Below are 13,404 nucleotides of genomic sequence, written 5' to 3'. Positions count from 1 at the left end.
GGGACACGTACAGACTGAAAGTGAGGGACTGGAAAAAGGTATTCCATGCAAAGAGAAATTGAAAGAAAGAGGGAGTAGCAATACTCATATCAGAAATAGACTTCAAAACAAAGACCATTACAAGAGATAAGAAGGATACTACATAATGATCAAGGGATCAACTGAATAAGACATAAAAATTATAAATATATATGCACCCAACATAGGAGTACCTCAATACATAGGGCAAATGCTAACAATTATTAAAGGGGAAATCGACAGTAACACAATAATAGTGGGGGACTTTAACACCCCACTCACACCAAATGAACAGATCATCCAGAGAGAAAATTAATAAGGAAACACAAGCTATAAATGATATATTGGACCAGTTGAACCTAATTGCTATCTATAGGGCATTTCAATCCAAAACAGTAGATTTCACTTTTTTCCCAAGTGCACATGGAACATTCTCCAGGATAGATCACATCTTGGGTCATAAATAAAGCCTTGGTAAATTAAAAAAAAAAACTGGAATCATTTCAAGCATCTTTTCTGACCACAATGCTGTGAGGCTGTGTTTATCAACTACAGGGGGGAAAAACAAACAAACTAAAAAACACAAACACATGGAAGCTAAACAATACACTTTTGAATAACAAAGAGGTCACTGAAGAAATCAAATAGGAATGACAAAGGGAAAGCATGACAGCTCAAAACCTATGGGTTGCAGTAAAAGCAGTGCTGAGTGGGAAGTTTACAGCAATACAAGCCTACCTCAAGAAACAAGAGAAACACCAAAAAAAAAAAAAAAAATCTAATCTTACAGCTAAAGCAACTAGAAAGAGAACAAAGCTCCCAAAGGTAAGACATCATAAAGATCAGAGCAGAAATAAGTGAAAAAGAAAGAGATAACAGCAAAGATCAATAAAACTAAAAGCTGGTTCTTTGCGAAGAAAAAAATAATTGACAAACTATTAGCCAGACTCATCAAGAAAAAAAGACTCAAATCAATAAAACTGGAAACAAAAAAAGGCAAATCAGTCAATGTGATACACCATATTAACAAACTGAAAGATAAAAACCATATGATCATCTCAATAGATGCAGAGAAAGCTTTCGATAAAATTCAATACTTTTTATCATTCAAAATTCAAAAATTCAAAATTTTACCATTTATGATAAAAACTCTCCAGAAAGTAGGCACAGAAGGAACATACCTCAGCATAATAAAGGCCATGAACAACAAACTCACAGAAAACATTATTCTCAGTGGTGAAAAACTGAAAGCATTAACTCTAAGAACAGGAACAAGACAAGGGTGCCCACTCTAACCATTACTACTCAACATAGTTTTGGAAGTCCTAGCCACAGCAACCAAAGAAAAGGAATGTAGACTGGAAAAGCAAAAGTAAAACTCTCACTGTTTTCAGATAACATGATACTATACATAGAAAGCCCTAAAGATGCCATGAGAAAATTATTAGAGCTAATCAATGAATACAGTAAAGCTGCAGGATATAAAATTAATACACAGAAATCTTTTGTATTCCTATACACTAACGATGAAAAATCGGAAAGAGAAATTAAGGAAACAATCCCATTCAACATAACAAAAAGAGTAAAATATCTAGGAATAAACCCATCTAAAGAGACAAAAGACCTCTGTCGCAGAGAACTATAATACACTGATGAAAGAAATTAAACACAACACAGATGGAGAGATACACCGAGCTCTTGGATTGGAAGAATCAATATTGCAAAAATGATTATACTATCCAAAGCAATGTACAGATTCAATGCAATTGCTTTCAAACAACCAATGGTATTTTTCACAGAACTAGAACAATAAATTTCAGTCTGTGAGGAAACATGAAAGACCCTGAATAGCTAAAGCAATCTTGAGAAAGAAAAAATAAAACTAGAGGAATCAATCTTCCTGGCTTCAGATGATACTATGAAGCTACAGTCATCAAGACAGTATGGTACTGGCACAAAAACAGAAATACAGATCAATGGAACAAGACAGACAGCCCAGAGATAAACCCATGCACCTATGGGCTCCTTATCTTTGACTAAAGAGGTAAGAATATATAATGGGGGGAAGACAGCCTCTTCAGTAAGTGGTGCTGGCAAGACTGGACAGATATATGTAAAAGAATGAAAATAGAACACTTCCTAACACCTTACACAAAAATAAACTGGAAATGGATTAAGGACTTAAATGTAAGGCCAGAAACTATAATGCTCTTAGAGGAAAACACAGGCAGTACACTCTTTGACATAAATCACAGGAAGATTCCCTTTGACCTACCTCCTTGAGCAACGGAAATAAAAACAAAAACAAATGGAACCTAATGAAACTTAAAAGCTTTTGCACAGCAAGGGAAACAATAGACAAGATTAAAAGACAACCCTTAAGATGAGAGAAGGAAATGGCAATCCACTCCAGTATTCTTGTCTGGGGAATTCCACAGACAGGAGAGCTTGGCAGGCTACGATCAATGGGGTCACCAAGATTCGGACACGACTGAGCACTAGAGAATTCAGAATGGGAGAAAATAATGGTATATGAAACAACTTACAAAGGATTAATCTCCAAAATATATAAGCAGCTCATACAGTGCAATATCAGAAAAAAAAAAAAACAGCCCCATCAAAAACAGGCAGAAGACCTTAACAGACATCTCTCCAAAGAAGACGTACAGATGGCCAATAGACACATGAAGACACTGAATATCACTAATTACTACAGAAATGCAAATCAAAACTACCTCACATCAGTCAGAATGGCCATCATCCAAAAATCTACAAACAGTAAATGCTAGAAAGGATGTGCAAGAAGAGGAACCCTCTTGCACTGTTGGTGGGAAAGTAAATTGATACAGCCACTATATGTAACAGTATGGGTGATTTCATATTGACGTATGGAGAACAGCATAGAAATTTCTTAAAAAACTAGGAATAAAACTACTATATGAGCCAGCAATCCCACTACTGGGCATATACTCTGAGAAAACCATAACTGAAAAAGACATGTACCCCAAAGTTCACAGCAGCACTATTTATAATAGGTAGGGCAGAGAAGCAACCTAGGTGTCCACTGACAGATGATGGATAAAGAAGATACGGTACATATGCACAATGGAATATTACTCAGTCATAAAAAGGAAACAAATCTGGGTCAGTTTTAGTGAGATGGATGAACCTAGAGCCTGTTATACAGAGTCAAGTCAGAAAGAGAGAAAAAAATATCGTATATTAACACATATACATGGAATCTAGAAAAATGGTATTGATGAACCTACTGGCAGGCAAGAATGGAGATGCAGATACAGATAATTGACTTGCGGACACAGTGGGGGAAGGAGAGAGCAGAACAAATGGGGAAAGCAGCTCAGACACATACAGACTACCATGTTTAAAATCGGTATCTGGTGAGAGGCTGCCACATAACACAGGTAACCCAGGCAGGCGGTCTGCGATGATCTAGAGGGGTGGGGCCAGGGGAGGGGAGGGAGGCTCAGGAGGGAGGAGGTATAAGCACAATTATAGCTGATTAGCCTTGTACTACAGAAACCATCACAACATCGTAAAGCAATTTTCCTCCAGTTAAAAAATAACTAAGAGGTAGGTGGAATGAAAGTTTGTAGTAAACACTGGTGATATGGAACTGGAATAAACTGGTATACAATCAGCCCTCAGTCCCTAGGGGGAATGGTTCTAGGACCTCTTCAGATACCAAAACGCACAGATGCTAAAGTCCCTTATATAAAATGTATTTTCATACAGTCTACACATATCCTCTCATATACTTTAAATCATCTCTAAAGTGAAAGTTGCTCAGTCGTGTCTGACTCATTCTGACCCCATGGACTATACAGTCCATGGAATTCTCCAGGCCAGAATACTGGAGTGGGTAGCCTTTCCCTTCTCCAGGGGATCTTTCCAGCCCAGGGATTGAACCCAGATCTTCCTCATTGCAGGCAGATTCTTTACCAACTGAGCCACAAGGGAAGCCCACTAGACTACTTATACCTAACACAATGTAAATGGTATGTATACTGTTGTTTCTGCATGGAAAATTCAAGTTTTGCTTTTCGGAAATTTCTGGAGTATTTTTTTTCAAATATTTTTTATTTGCAGTTGGTTGACTTCAAGGATACAGAACCTACAGACACAGAGGGGTGACTGTATGTGAATATGTGCATTTTTTAGTCGTTGACTTGAATTGGTGAGGAGAGAAGAGATCTTTGAGAGCTGTGATGAGGAGGAGGAGGGAGGGGTACCCAGGTCTGGCCATGGACCCCACAGCTGGAGCAGCAGTTTGGTACTGGGGCTAAAACGGATTCAGAGGCATACTGCCTGGGGCTGCTCAGACACATCCCCACTGTCACGAGCTGTGTGATCTCAGGCAAGCTATTCAAACCTCTCTGAATCTCAGTTTCCCCATTTGCAAAATGGGGGTGATAATGTTATCTACCTTGTTGGTTTGTTGTGAGAATTAATGAGCTAACATATGTAAACTATGAAATTCCCAAACAGGAATATGTAAACAGAAACACTACCTTATAACATGGTAAAGATTATGTATGTGCTTGCTTTTATTACAAATGCTGTTACTGATGGTTGGGAAGAAAGGAAGGAGAGAGGAAAGGTAATGAAAGGAAATACCTGTGATAGACTGGGGAAATACATTACAATATGGTAGCGTGTGATATTGATGTGGATTATCATTTATATAGATATGAATTGCTCAATAGAAAAGGCTAAAAAGATGGAGGAGTAAACACTAATTTTTAAGGAGACCAGATATTGTGTCCCTTTAAAAGTGGGCCTTTAAGAAATGAATTTCCGTCCATTACTGACTGAGAACATTTGCTGAAACATTTTGTCATTTCACTGATTCTTCTTCGTGTATCTCCACCTCTGCCTACCCACCTCCAACACTGTGCAAGCCATTTATCTAATTTTTTGCAAATTTACATGTCAGTCTGACCTTCTCAATTGTAAGCTGAGAATGAGCATCTTGGCATCATATATACCTAGTCCAGCATTTGGCACATACAGCTATCCAGTACATGTGGAACAAATTACTTTATGAGAAAAAAAACAGATGAATCATAAAAACTTGTAGGTATATCCCTTCCTTAGTTAAGTCTTTCCGTCTGAAAGCACAATCTAGCTTCCTGCTCTGGAGGAGCCCTCAGGAGAGCTGATGGGAGATGGCCCTTCCTCTCACCTTAGAGAAGGAAATGGTAACCCACTCCAGAATCCTTGCCCAGAGAATCCTATAGACAGAGGAGTCTGGTGGGCTCCAGTCCAGGGGATCGCAAAGAGTCAGACACGACTGCATGCATGCATGCTGGGACTCCAGACCTGACTGACAACTGACTCTGTTTTCATTTAAAGAAGCAAGGATCCCAGGAGAGGCAGCACCACAGGCCCTGCCTCAGACCTGCCAGGAAAACAGTCATATCGCATCCCTTAAGAGGGGCAAAATGAGAATGACTGGTGAGCAACAGCCCTGGTGACAAATTACGGTTTTACTAATAGTTTATGATTTTCAACTTGTGATGTTTAGACTGTGTCCCTATGGACTGAATGTTTCTGCTCCCCTAGTATTCATATATTTAAAGCCCAAATCCCTCAGGAGTATCTGCAGGTGAAACTGTTGGGAGGTAATTAGGTTTAGATGAGGCCATGAGGGTAGGGCCCTCACGATGACATCAGTATCTTTATAAGAAGAGGAGGAGGCACCAGAGCTCTCTCTCCACATGTGAAGACAGTGCAGCAGGCCATCTGGAAGCCGGGAAAAGAACTCTCACCAGAACCTAACCATGTGGCACTCCGATCTGGGACTTCCCAGCCTCCAGAGATGTGAGAAATAAATATTAGCAGTTTCAGCCACCTGGCCTGTGGCATTTTACAGCGGCCTAAAGTGATTAAGACACTCACACAAACTTTTTCCCCTTGAAAAAATAATGTGAAAGTCACTCATATACTTGATTATGAGAACAAGTAGTGTTCCAAACCCTGGTTACAAATGATACTCTCAAAAATATGGCCAATGCTCATTTTTTGCAGATGCACCCAGTGCTGGGATATACTTCAGATGCATTATTTATTTGTCACAACCACCCTATGAGGCCGGTACTATTATCATCTGCCTTTTTTTTTTTTTCTTTCTTAAACAGGGAAGGACTTGGAGCTGAGGGAAATGAATTCATTTGGCCAAGGTCACAGAGCAGTAAGTGGAGCAGCTGGGATTGAAATCTCAGAGAGCCTTTAACTTAGCTATGGTACTTAAAAAAAATAGCAAGGTATATGCATCCATAGAACCTCCAAGTTAGATGTCAGCAACTGATGGCAAACTGACTGGAGAGGCCACGTGAGCAGATGTTTTTTTTTTGCTTTTTAACACAAAGAGGTGCAGTAACTACTCGTAAGGCCCTCCTGGTGCTGCTGGCTGTGGTGTGTAGGTGTTGCGGGGTGAACACAGTCAATTCCTTTCCCTCCTCCTCACTCCAGGAGTGAGGAACCCTCCTTCCCTCTGTCCTTAGCAAGTTGGCAGGGAAGGTTTCACTGTGGCCAGCTCACGTCCTAGGCAGGAAAAAATCAGGCACCGCTGATTCTCAATTTATAACTCTTCAATAATTGAGGGCACCAGGAATTAAAGAAAACCCACTAGGATTAATCCAACTGGCTTTCCCAGAAATAGAATGTGTCTGTAGAATCTGTTTCTGTAATATCATTAATTTTTCAATGTTCCCAATATGCTCGACACTGACTGCAAACTGGGGCATACGCTTGTGCAAGTTTTCTCCGTCAAGTGAGCTGTTTCCTACGCTGTGTCAAGCTATAAATTTGGAGCTGTAAGGCATCACGCACGATATTAGGACTGCTTTGTTTTCTTGCAGAGCTCATTAACCACTGGCAATTAGCACTGTATCACTGCAGCAAGTGGCATCATTTGGCAAGTTCTGTATCCACTACTACAAATGTGATGATATAATTTAAATTTCATGTGCCATCTCCTGTCACAAGAAGATAAAGTATGATGAAGAGGCTTTTCAGACTTTCCTTCATTTCCCAGCTACTGGAGGCTTAATTAAAGCAAAAATGACAATTGCTCAATACTCACCACTCCTCTCTTGGAGAAAGGCCATCTTGGCTTTCTGGATTCTGGTGGGTGAAGAAATTAGAGAAGATATGTTAGTACTTTGAAGAACCAGTGACAGATCAAGGCAGTGCTTTACAAAACCCGCTTTTCCAAAGGAGCCAAACAGAATTTTTCCTGCTTTAATTCTCCTTGAGAATGCACAGAATGAATATTTATATTTATGCAGCTGAGTGAATGAAACAATGCTACAATTGAAAGGCTGGTGTTCTTTCTACCTTCTGGTGATACTGTCCTGTTTCAGCCTCTTTTCCCCCTACCGTTCAAGGAGAAATCTATAAAATGCAATAAAATGCTGCATACTTAATTTTAGACAGAGTTATAGGACTCTGGGGCTGAAAGGGCTTCATTTTAACACTGGAAACCACCCTAGCATATAATCCCCAGGTGTGGATGAGTGCAGACTCCTGAAATAGGGGGACATCAACATATCAATCTTTAGATCAGGGGCTTACTGTCTCTACTGGACATCATCCACATAGTCCTTAGGAGTCACCTCAAATTGAGAAGTCATTCAGTAATATATTCTTTTGATGATCAGGAAATAAAGACATTAGATTGTGGATTCTTGATTTTTATGTCATTTTCATTAATTTTTAATGCAACCCAGAAAAAGCTGAGAGTCATCTCTCAAGTTTAGGTGAGATGTTCTGATAATTCCACACACACAATGGATGCCTGAAAGGTTTGTCTCTGTTTCTACTAATTCATCAGGAGATTCTGCATAATATCAACACTTCCATCAGATGAAAGCATTTACCAAAAGAGTGTGCTTGAGGGACTTTTCCCATTGGAACCCTGGAATCCAACCAATTATTTTGCTCATTCTGACTACCTTCAGTTCAGTTCAGTCGCTCAGTTATGTCTGACTTTTTGAGACCCCATGAATCGCAGCACGCCAGGCCTCCCTGTCCATCACTATCTCCCGGAGTTCACTCAAACTCACGACCATCGAGTCGGTGATGCCATCCAGCCATCTCATCCTCTGTCGTCCCCTTCTCCTCCTGCCCCCAATCCCTCCCAGCATCAGAGTCTTTTCCAATGAGTCAACTCTTCGCATGAGGTGGCCAAAGTACTGGAGTTTCAGCTTTAGCATCACTCCTTCCAAAGAATACCCAGGACTTATTGATCTTTTTAAAGGGGAGATTAGGTGGAACCTCCCTTAGAAACAAATCTGCCTTACCACTCTCAGCCTTCAAACGTCTGGTGGTAAATTATGACGTCCAAATTGAACTTCGATAATTGGGGTCTCTGGAGAAGCACCACGAGACCATGGTTTGGGAACATGAGGACTCTATTCTAAACTCCTGGAGATGAGGGCATGGAGGGATATGATGAAGAATGCTGCATATCTTTCATTACGTGGCATCTACTGGGATGCTAGGCACACCTGCCTAGTAAAGAACAAAGAATATCAGGCAGCAATTGTGACCTTGTTCCTCAGCGTAGTGGATCTCAACCTTTAGCTGGCAAAAGAATCACCTGAGGGGCTTATTAAAAAGCATACTGCTGGGCCCCATTCCCAGAGTTTCTAGTTCAGAAAGTCTGACATGGGACCCCAGAATTTTTCAGACAACGCTGAAGCTCTTCATCTGGGCAGTACTACTTTAGCTGTTACCCAGTTTAGAGCATTTGCAAAGCATTACAGAACTTGGTCTAACTCCTAAGGCTACACTATGGTTAGAACTAGCTTTAACGTCAAGGGGCCTGGCCTTGAATCCCTTGGGTCCACTGAATCCCTTTTTGTGTGTTCATTTGGGTGGCCATATCCTATGAGACAGATGGTCACTTGCATTGTTGTCTTCTAAGACAGTAGATGTGAAAGTGCTCTATAAAGACTGAAGGGCTATACGAATGTTATTTATACGTTATTCACTTATGGCTGAGTTCCACACGTAAGGCTGCCTGTACAACAGGTGGTTAGTGCAGGCTGGTAGAGGGCATTCATTTAAGAGTCTGAATCCCATTCCTCTGACACAGACCAGCAGACACCACGACTAGGTCACCTTTCCTTTCTGGGTCTCACTAGGCACACATGGGAATGAGGAAAGAGCTGGGTGGTTTCCCAAGTATGCTGCCACAGGTGGCCCCTGGCTTCAGGGGAATGCCTTGGAGGTGAGTCTTTGGGACTCACCCCATTTCCAAGCACTGAAACTCCATCCGGATCTGTTTTGCAGACTGGATTTCCAAGGAATTATTCTTCTGTAAAATAGGGCTCTGCTCAGAACAAAGCCAGTTTAAAAACTACCAGGGTGAACGATAATCTTCAAGTCTCCTTTTAGCTCTGAATGGCTACCATTGCAACCATGGGAGTGTGTCCTGAACTCCGCAACTGTTCTTTTTTTCCACAACTGACTTCAAATGCAGAAGGTTCACCCTTAAGGCCGCCTCTCTCTAATCTGCTCTAACAGTAATCTGCTGTTACCAGGTCCTTTGTCTCCACATAGTGCCACCCTCGTTGGAGACACTGGTGTGAGGCTGGCAGCCAGGAGCAAGGGGTGGGTTACAGCAATGGCAGGGATGCTGCCCAGCAGCCCAGAGAGGGCACTTTGCTCCCGGAGGCTGACCATCACTTGGTGTACCTGTTCCAGGTCCTGGACATGGGGTATATTATTTGACAAGAGGACCTTTTGAGGAAGGTCCATAACTTATCCATCTCTGTAAGTGGGATGCCTGATTCAGATAGTTCCCATAATTCACGGCTGATGCTTGTCCTAGTTGCTGAGATATCTAACTTGGTAGTGCCCATGTTCTTGTAGTCATTAAATGTTCTGTAAATATCCTCTGCTTATTGTAACATCCATCTCATAGCAGGCATGTAATAAAAGTTGAATGGACAGGACCTGAATTCAGCAGCAGAAGTGGATGGCACAGGTAGTCCGCAGCTCCAGCTGACACCAGAAGGTCCCCGGGGAACACCTCAAGGCCAGGTAAGTTGAGCACCACAGAACTCCTCCTGTGCTCGTAGAATCTGTGTTCAGGAGATGGAAGGAGAGTGCTTACAGCTGACATGCAGGGAGGGGTATCACTCGGACCACCCCTGGGTCCTCAGAAGTGACTGCCGGCAGTTCGATTAATGCTGGCTTTCTTAGGAGGCCACTCCAGGCATGGAGGGCTGCAATGACCCACATACCCCATGTTTGACACCTTTCTGAGCCTTAATGACTGTTTATGGTTTTTGACTAATCCAAAGCAGAAGAGTTCACCTGGAAGTGTCAACACAAACATACTAGATGTGTTCTGACTCAGGAGGACACTAGGAGAAAGCCTTTAAACACCAGAGTCTTTGCAAGTTACTCATATGGCCTCAGGGGGGACAGGACGCATGTGCACGGCCACCACACACACCCCTAATCGGAGGCTGGTTGTTTAAAGGTAACACTTTTATTTTTCCCAGGGAAAAATGGCAACTGCTGTTGGAAAAGCTTAGCCAACAGGCCTATCTAACTTCTTTCTTCTACCCTATTTCATGAAACTTCCTGTCAGACGCGCACAGAATAAATGGTTGACATCAGACACAGTGCAGAGTAGCCACAAAACCAACAGGCATGTGATCAGTGATTTCTAAGAAACAAAATGAGTAAGGAATGAGAGCATTCAATTGCAGGGATTCTCAGTTTCCCCATCAGAGCTGTTCAGATATTCCCTTAGGCTATTTTGAGGGTGAGGGAATGCAATTCCCTCTACTTACCAACCTATGTAATCTCTAAATTCCCTTTTTAATCAAATAGCTTAGCATATCATTTACCTTATATACAGAGGAATCTTGTTTCCAACAAAAAGTCTAGCTATGAATTTGCCTTGAAAGTTTGGAGTCATTTTCCTTTGGATATTATGATTTGGGTCACTGCCATGTAGCTTTCCTCCTCCAACAAAGAGGCCTTGCCTGGAGCCCTGTGAGACTCCCTGGGCCAGTCCTTCCTCTGTCCCACCTGCCTACAGCGTGAGTCCTCCATGCCTTGTAGCCAAGTACCATGCTGCTGACTTTTTTGCAGGATTGATGCCCTTTCTGCCTGTGCTTTCATCTCTCGTTTCATAACTGAATATTCTTGGCTCTCATGCCCTTCTTCCTATCAGTATATCTGCTGCTGGGATACTGCTCATGTCCTATCAGGCCCAACATGCATGTTGTTCTAATACCAAAAGCTTGGTATTAGAATAGCTGGTGGAATTTATTTCATTACCCATCCCCAAGTCCTAACTCCTGGCTTCTGATCTGGTAGGTCTGAAGGTGGACCTCTGCATCTGCAGTTTCACCCAGCTCCCTAGATACTCAGAGCTGGAGAACAACTGATTTTGAGAATACAAGTACCTTGATAGAGGTCTTTCCTACCTTTAAAATATATTTCAAATCTTCAGCCTTTTGCTAAAAACATTTTAAATCATTTTACATACGAACAGTAGGACAAGTTGTATGGGCATGTATAATTAGTGAATAACCTATGTCTCATAAATTCCTACAAAATCTATGAGGTAAGAATGCCTCAGACTCTGCAGACAGATGACAGAGGCATAAAAGAAAGCTAACTGTCAGTTATTGAAATCTGCTTCCTCTAAGAAGGCTCACCTGACGCTCAAAGAAATATTTCTTCGTATTTGTGTGCTGTCTGGCACCCCCTAGGCCAGGTCCTCAACGGCTTCCATCTGTATTAACACAGTTGTCTCATCACTTTTATCTTCACCTTCTGCTCCATCATTTTGGTCCCATCCCACACCCAGTCACTAAATATAAGTTATCCAAAATGTAAGTCGGGCCCTAGTCCCTCCTAGCCTCAGATGAACAGGTTTTTAAAGCATCCATACAAGCCTTCCATGAATTGGCCCAGTAACCTTCCTAATACTCTTTACTTTGCCATTTATTCTCTGGGAATGGATTTTAATTTCCCACACAAAATGTATCATATGTCAGTGACTTAACTGGGAATGCTTTGTACTCTCTCTGCCCTCTCCAAACCTGTCTAACTCCTATTCATCTCATGAGATTTAGGGCCATGGATTATCTAAGGGACTTGAAAGGAAATTACTTAGATAAAATCAGGCTCAGATTTATTCAATTAGCTGCATTTCCTAGGGTTTAAAAATTTCTTTTGACTGGTCTCTGTTCCTTTTTTTTTAACTGGAAAATTTTAGACTAATGTTGCAGAACTGCTAGCTATCAAGCCAATATGCACGCCCTCGTCAAAACACTGCTTGTCAGGGGTGCCGTGTGCTGAGTTAATGCACTGACAAGCCCTGATTCCCTTGCAGCTAGCAGAGGCTATGCGAGACAAATTTGGCCAATGAGATTTAAACCGGAGTTTCAGAGTGTGGCTCTTAGGAAAAATTTTCAAAGGGGACTAAGGTGGCTACATTCACCCTTTTCCCTTATTGTTGTCATGAACATGGCTTGATACCTCCAAGTATACCAGTAATCTTGCAAGTGGAACAGCAGAACAGGAGAAAAGGAGCAGCCTGACAGGATTGGTTATGTTACAAGAGAATATCCTTTATTTGCTTATGTTGTTCTAGTTGGGTTCTGACAGGCAGACAAAGGCTGTTTTAACTGACACACATCTCCTCATCCTGGACTTCCTTCTCCAAGAATTCTGCACTCTCATTTGACTTTCTCACCACCTATTTTTGATAAGGTTTTTAACAAAATCACTAGAGTTACAATTTTTCACAACTCTCCCATTTTTGTTATTTGCCAATCTAATGTCCATGATGGTTATGAGGATGGAGGGGTCTGAGTTAAGTGGAAGATGGAAAACTTACAGTAATTTGAATGAGAAATACAACTCTACTTTCTTCATTTTGCAAACGGAACACTGGAACTTATATATAATGAATTCAGTTCAGTCGCTCAGTCGTGTCCGACTCTTTGCGACCCCATGAATCGCAACACGCCAGGCATCCCTGTTCATCACCAACTCCCGGAGTTCACCTAGACTCACGTCCATCCAGTTCGTGATGCCATCCAGCCATCTCATCCTTGGTCGTCCCCTTCTCCTCCTGCCCCCAATTCCTCCCAGCATCAGGGTTTTTTCCAATGAGTCAACTCTTCGCATGAGGTGGCCAAAGTACTGGAGTTTCAGCTTTAGCATCAGTCCCTCCAAATTAGCAGCTGTACATAAATCCAGTCAGGAATTTTCACGGTACTGCCCAAAAGGTATTAGGTAGCATAAACCTCTGGGAGCCCCAAGAGGTACCCCCAAAACAAGCATTAGAAGCTTCCCTGTAAACTTGATACTGTTGCTGATAAAGGC

The 13,404-nt window shown here is 41.7% G+C and overlaps 1 protein-coding gene across 2 annotated transcripts in view; it reads right to left on the bottom strand.

Moving 5' to 3' along the window:
* The window catches only part of PLEKHG7 (pleckstrin homology and RhoGEF domain containing G7), an 88,200-nt gene that overhangs the window by 55,334 nt on the left and 19,462 nt on the right, over window positions 1-13,404 (bottom strand). For both annotated transcript variants that reach the window (XM_069584182.1, XM_069584183.1), the window contains exons 5-6: window positions 10,003-10,130; window positions 7,124-7,164 (exon numbers count right to left, since the gene is read on the bottom strand). In XM_069584182.1, the coding sequence (XP_069440283.1) occupies window positions 7,124-7,164; window positions 10,003-10,130 (169 nt within the window). The remainder of the gene's footprint in view (window positions 1-7,123; window positions 7,165-10,002; window positions 10,131-13,404) is intronic.

The sequence above is a fragment of the Ovis canadensis genome, chromosome 3, assembly GCF_042477335.2.
Source record: "Ovis canadensis isolate MfBH-ARS-UI-01 breed Bighorn chromosome 3, ARS-UI_OviCan_v2, whole genome shotgun sequence".
NCBI classification, from domain to species: domain Eukaryota; kingdom Metazoa; phylum Chordata; class Mammalia; order Artiodactyla; family Bovidae; genus Ovis; species Ovis canadensis.
Note: the sequence above shows the minus strand (reverse complement) of the source record. Positions and strands in the feature narration are given on the sequence as shown.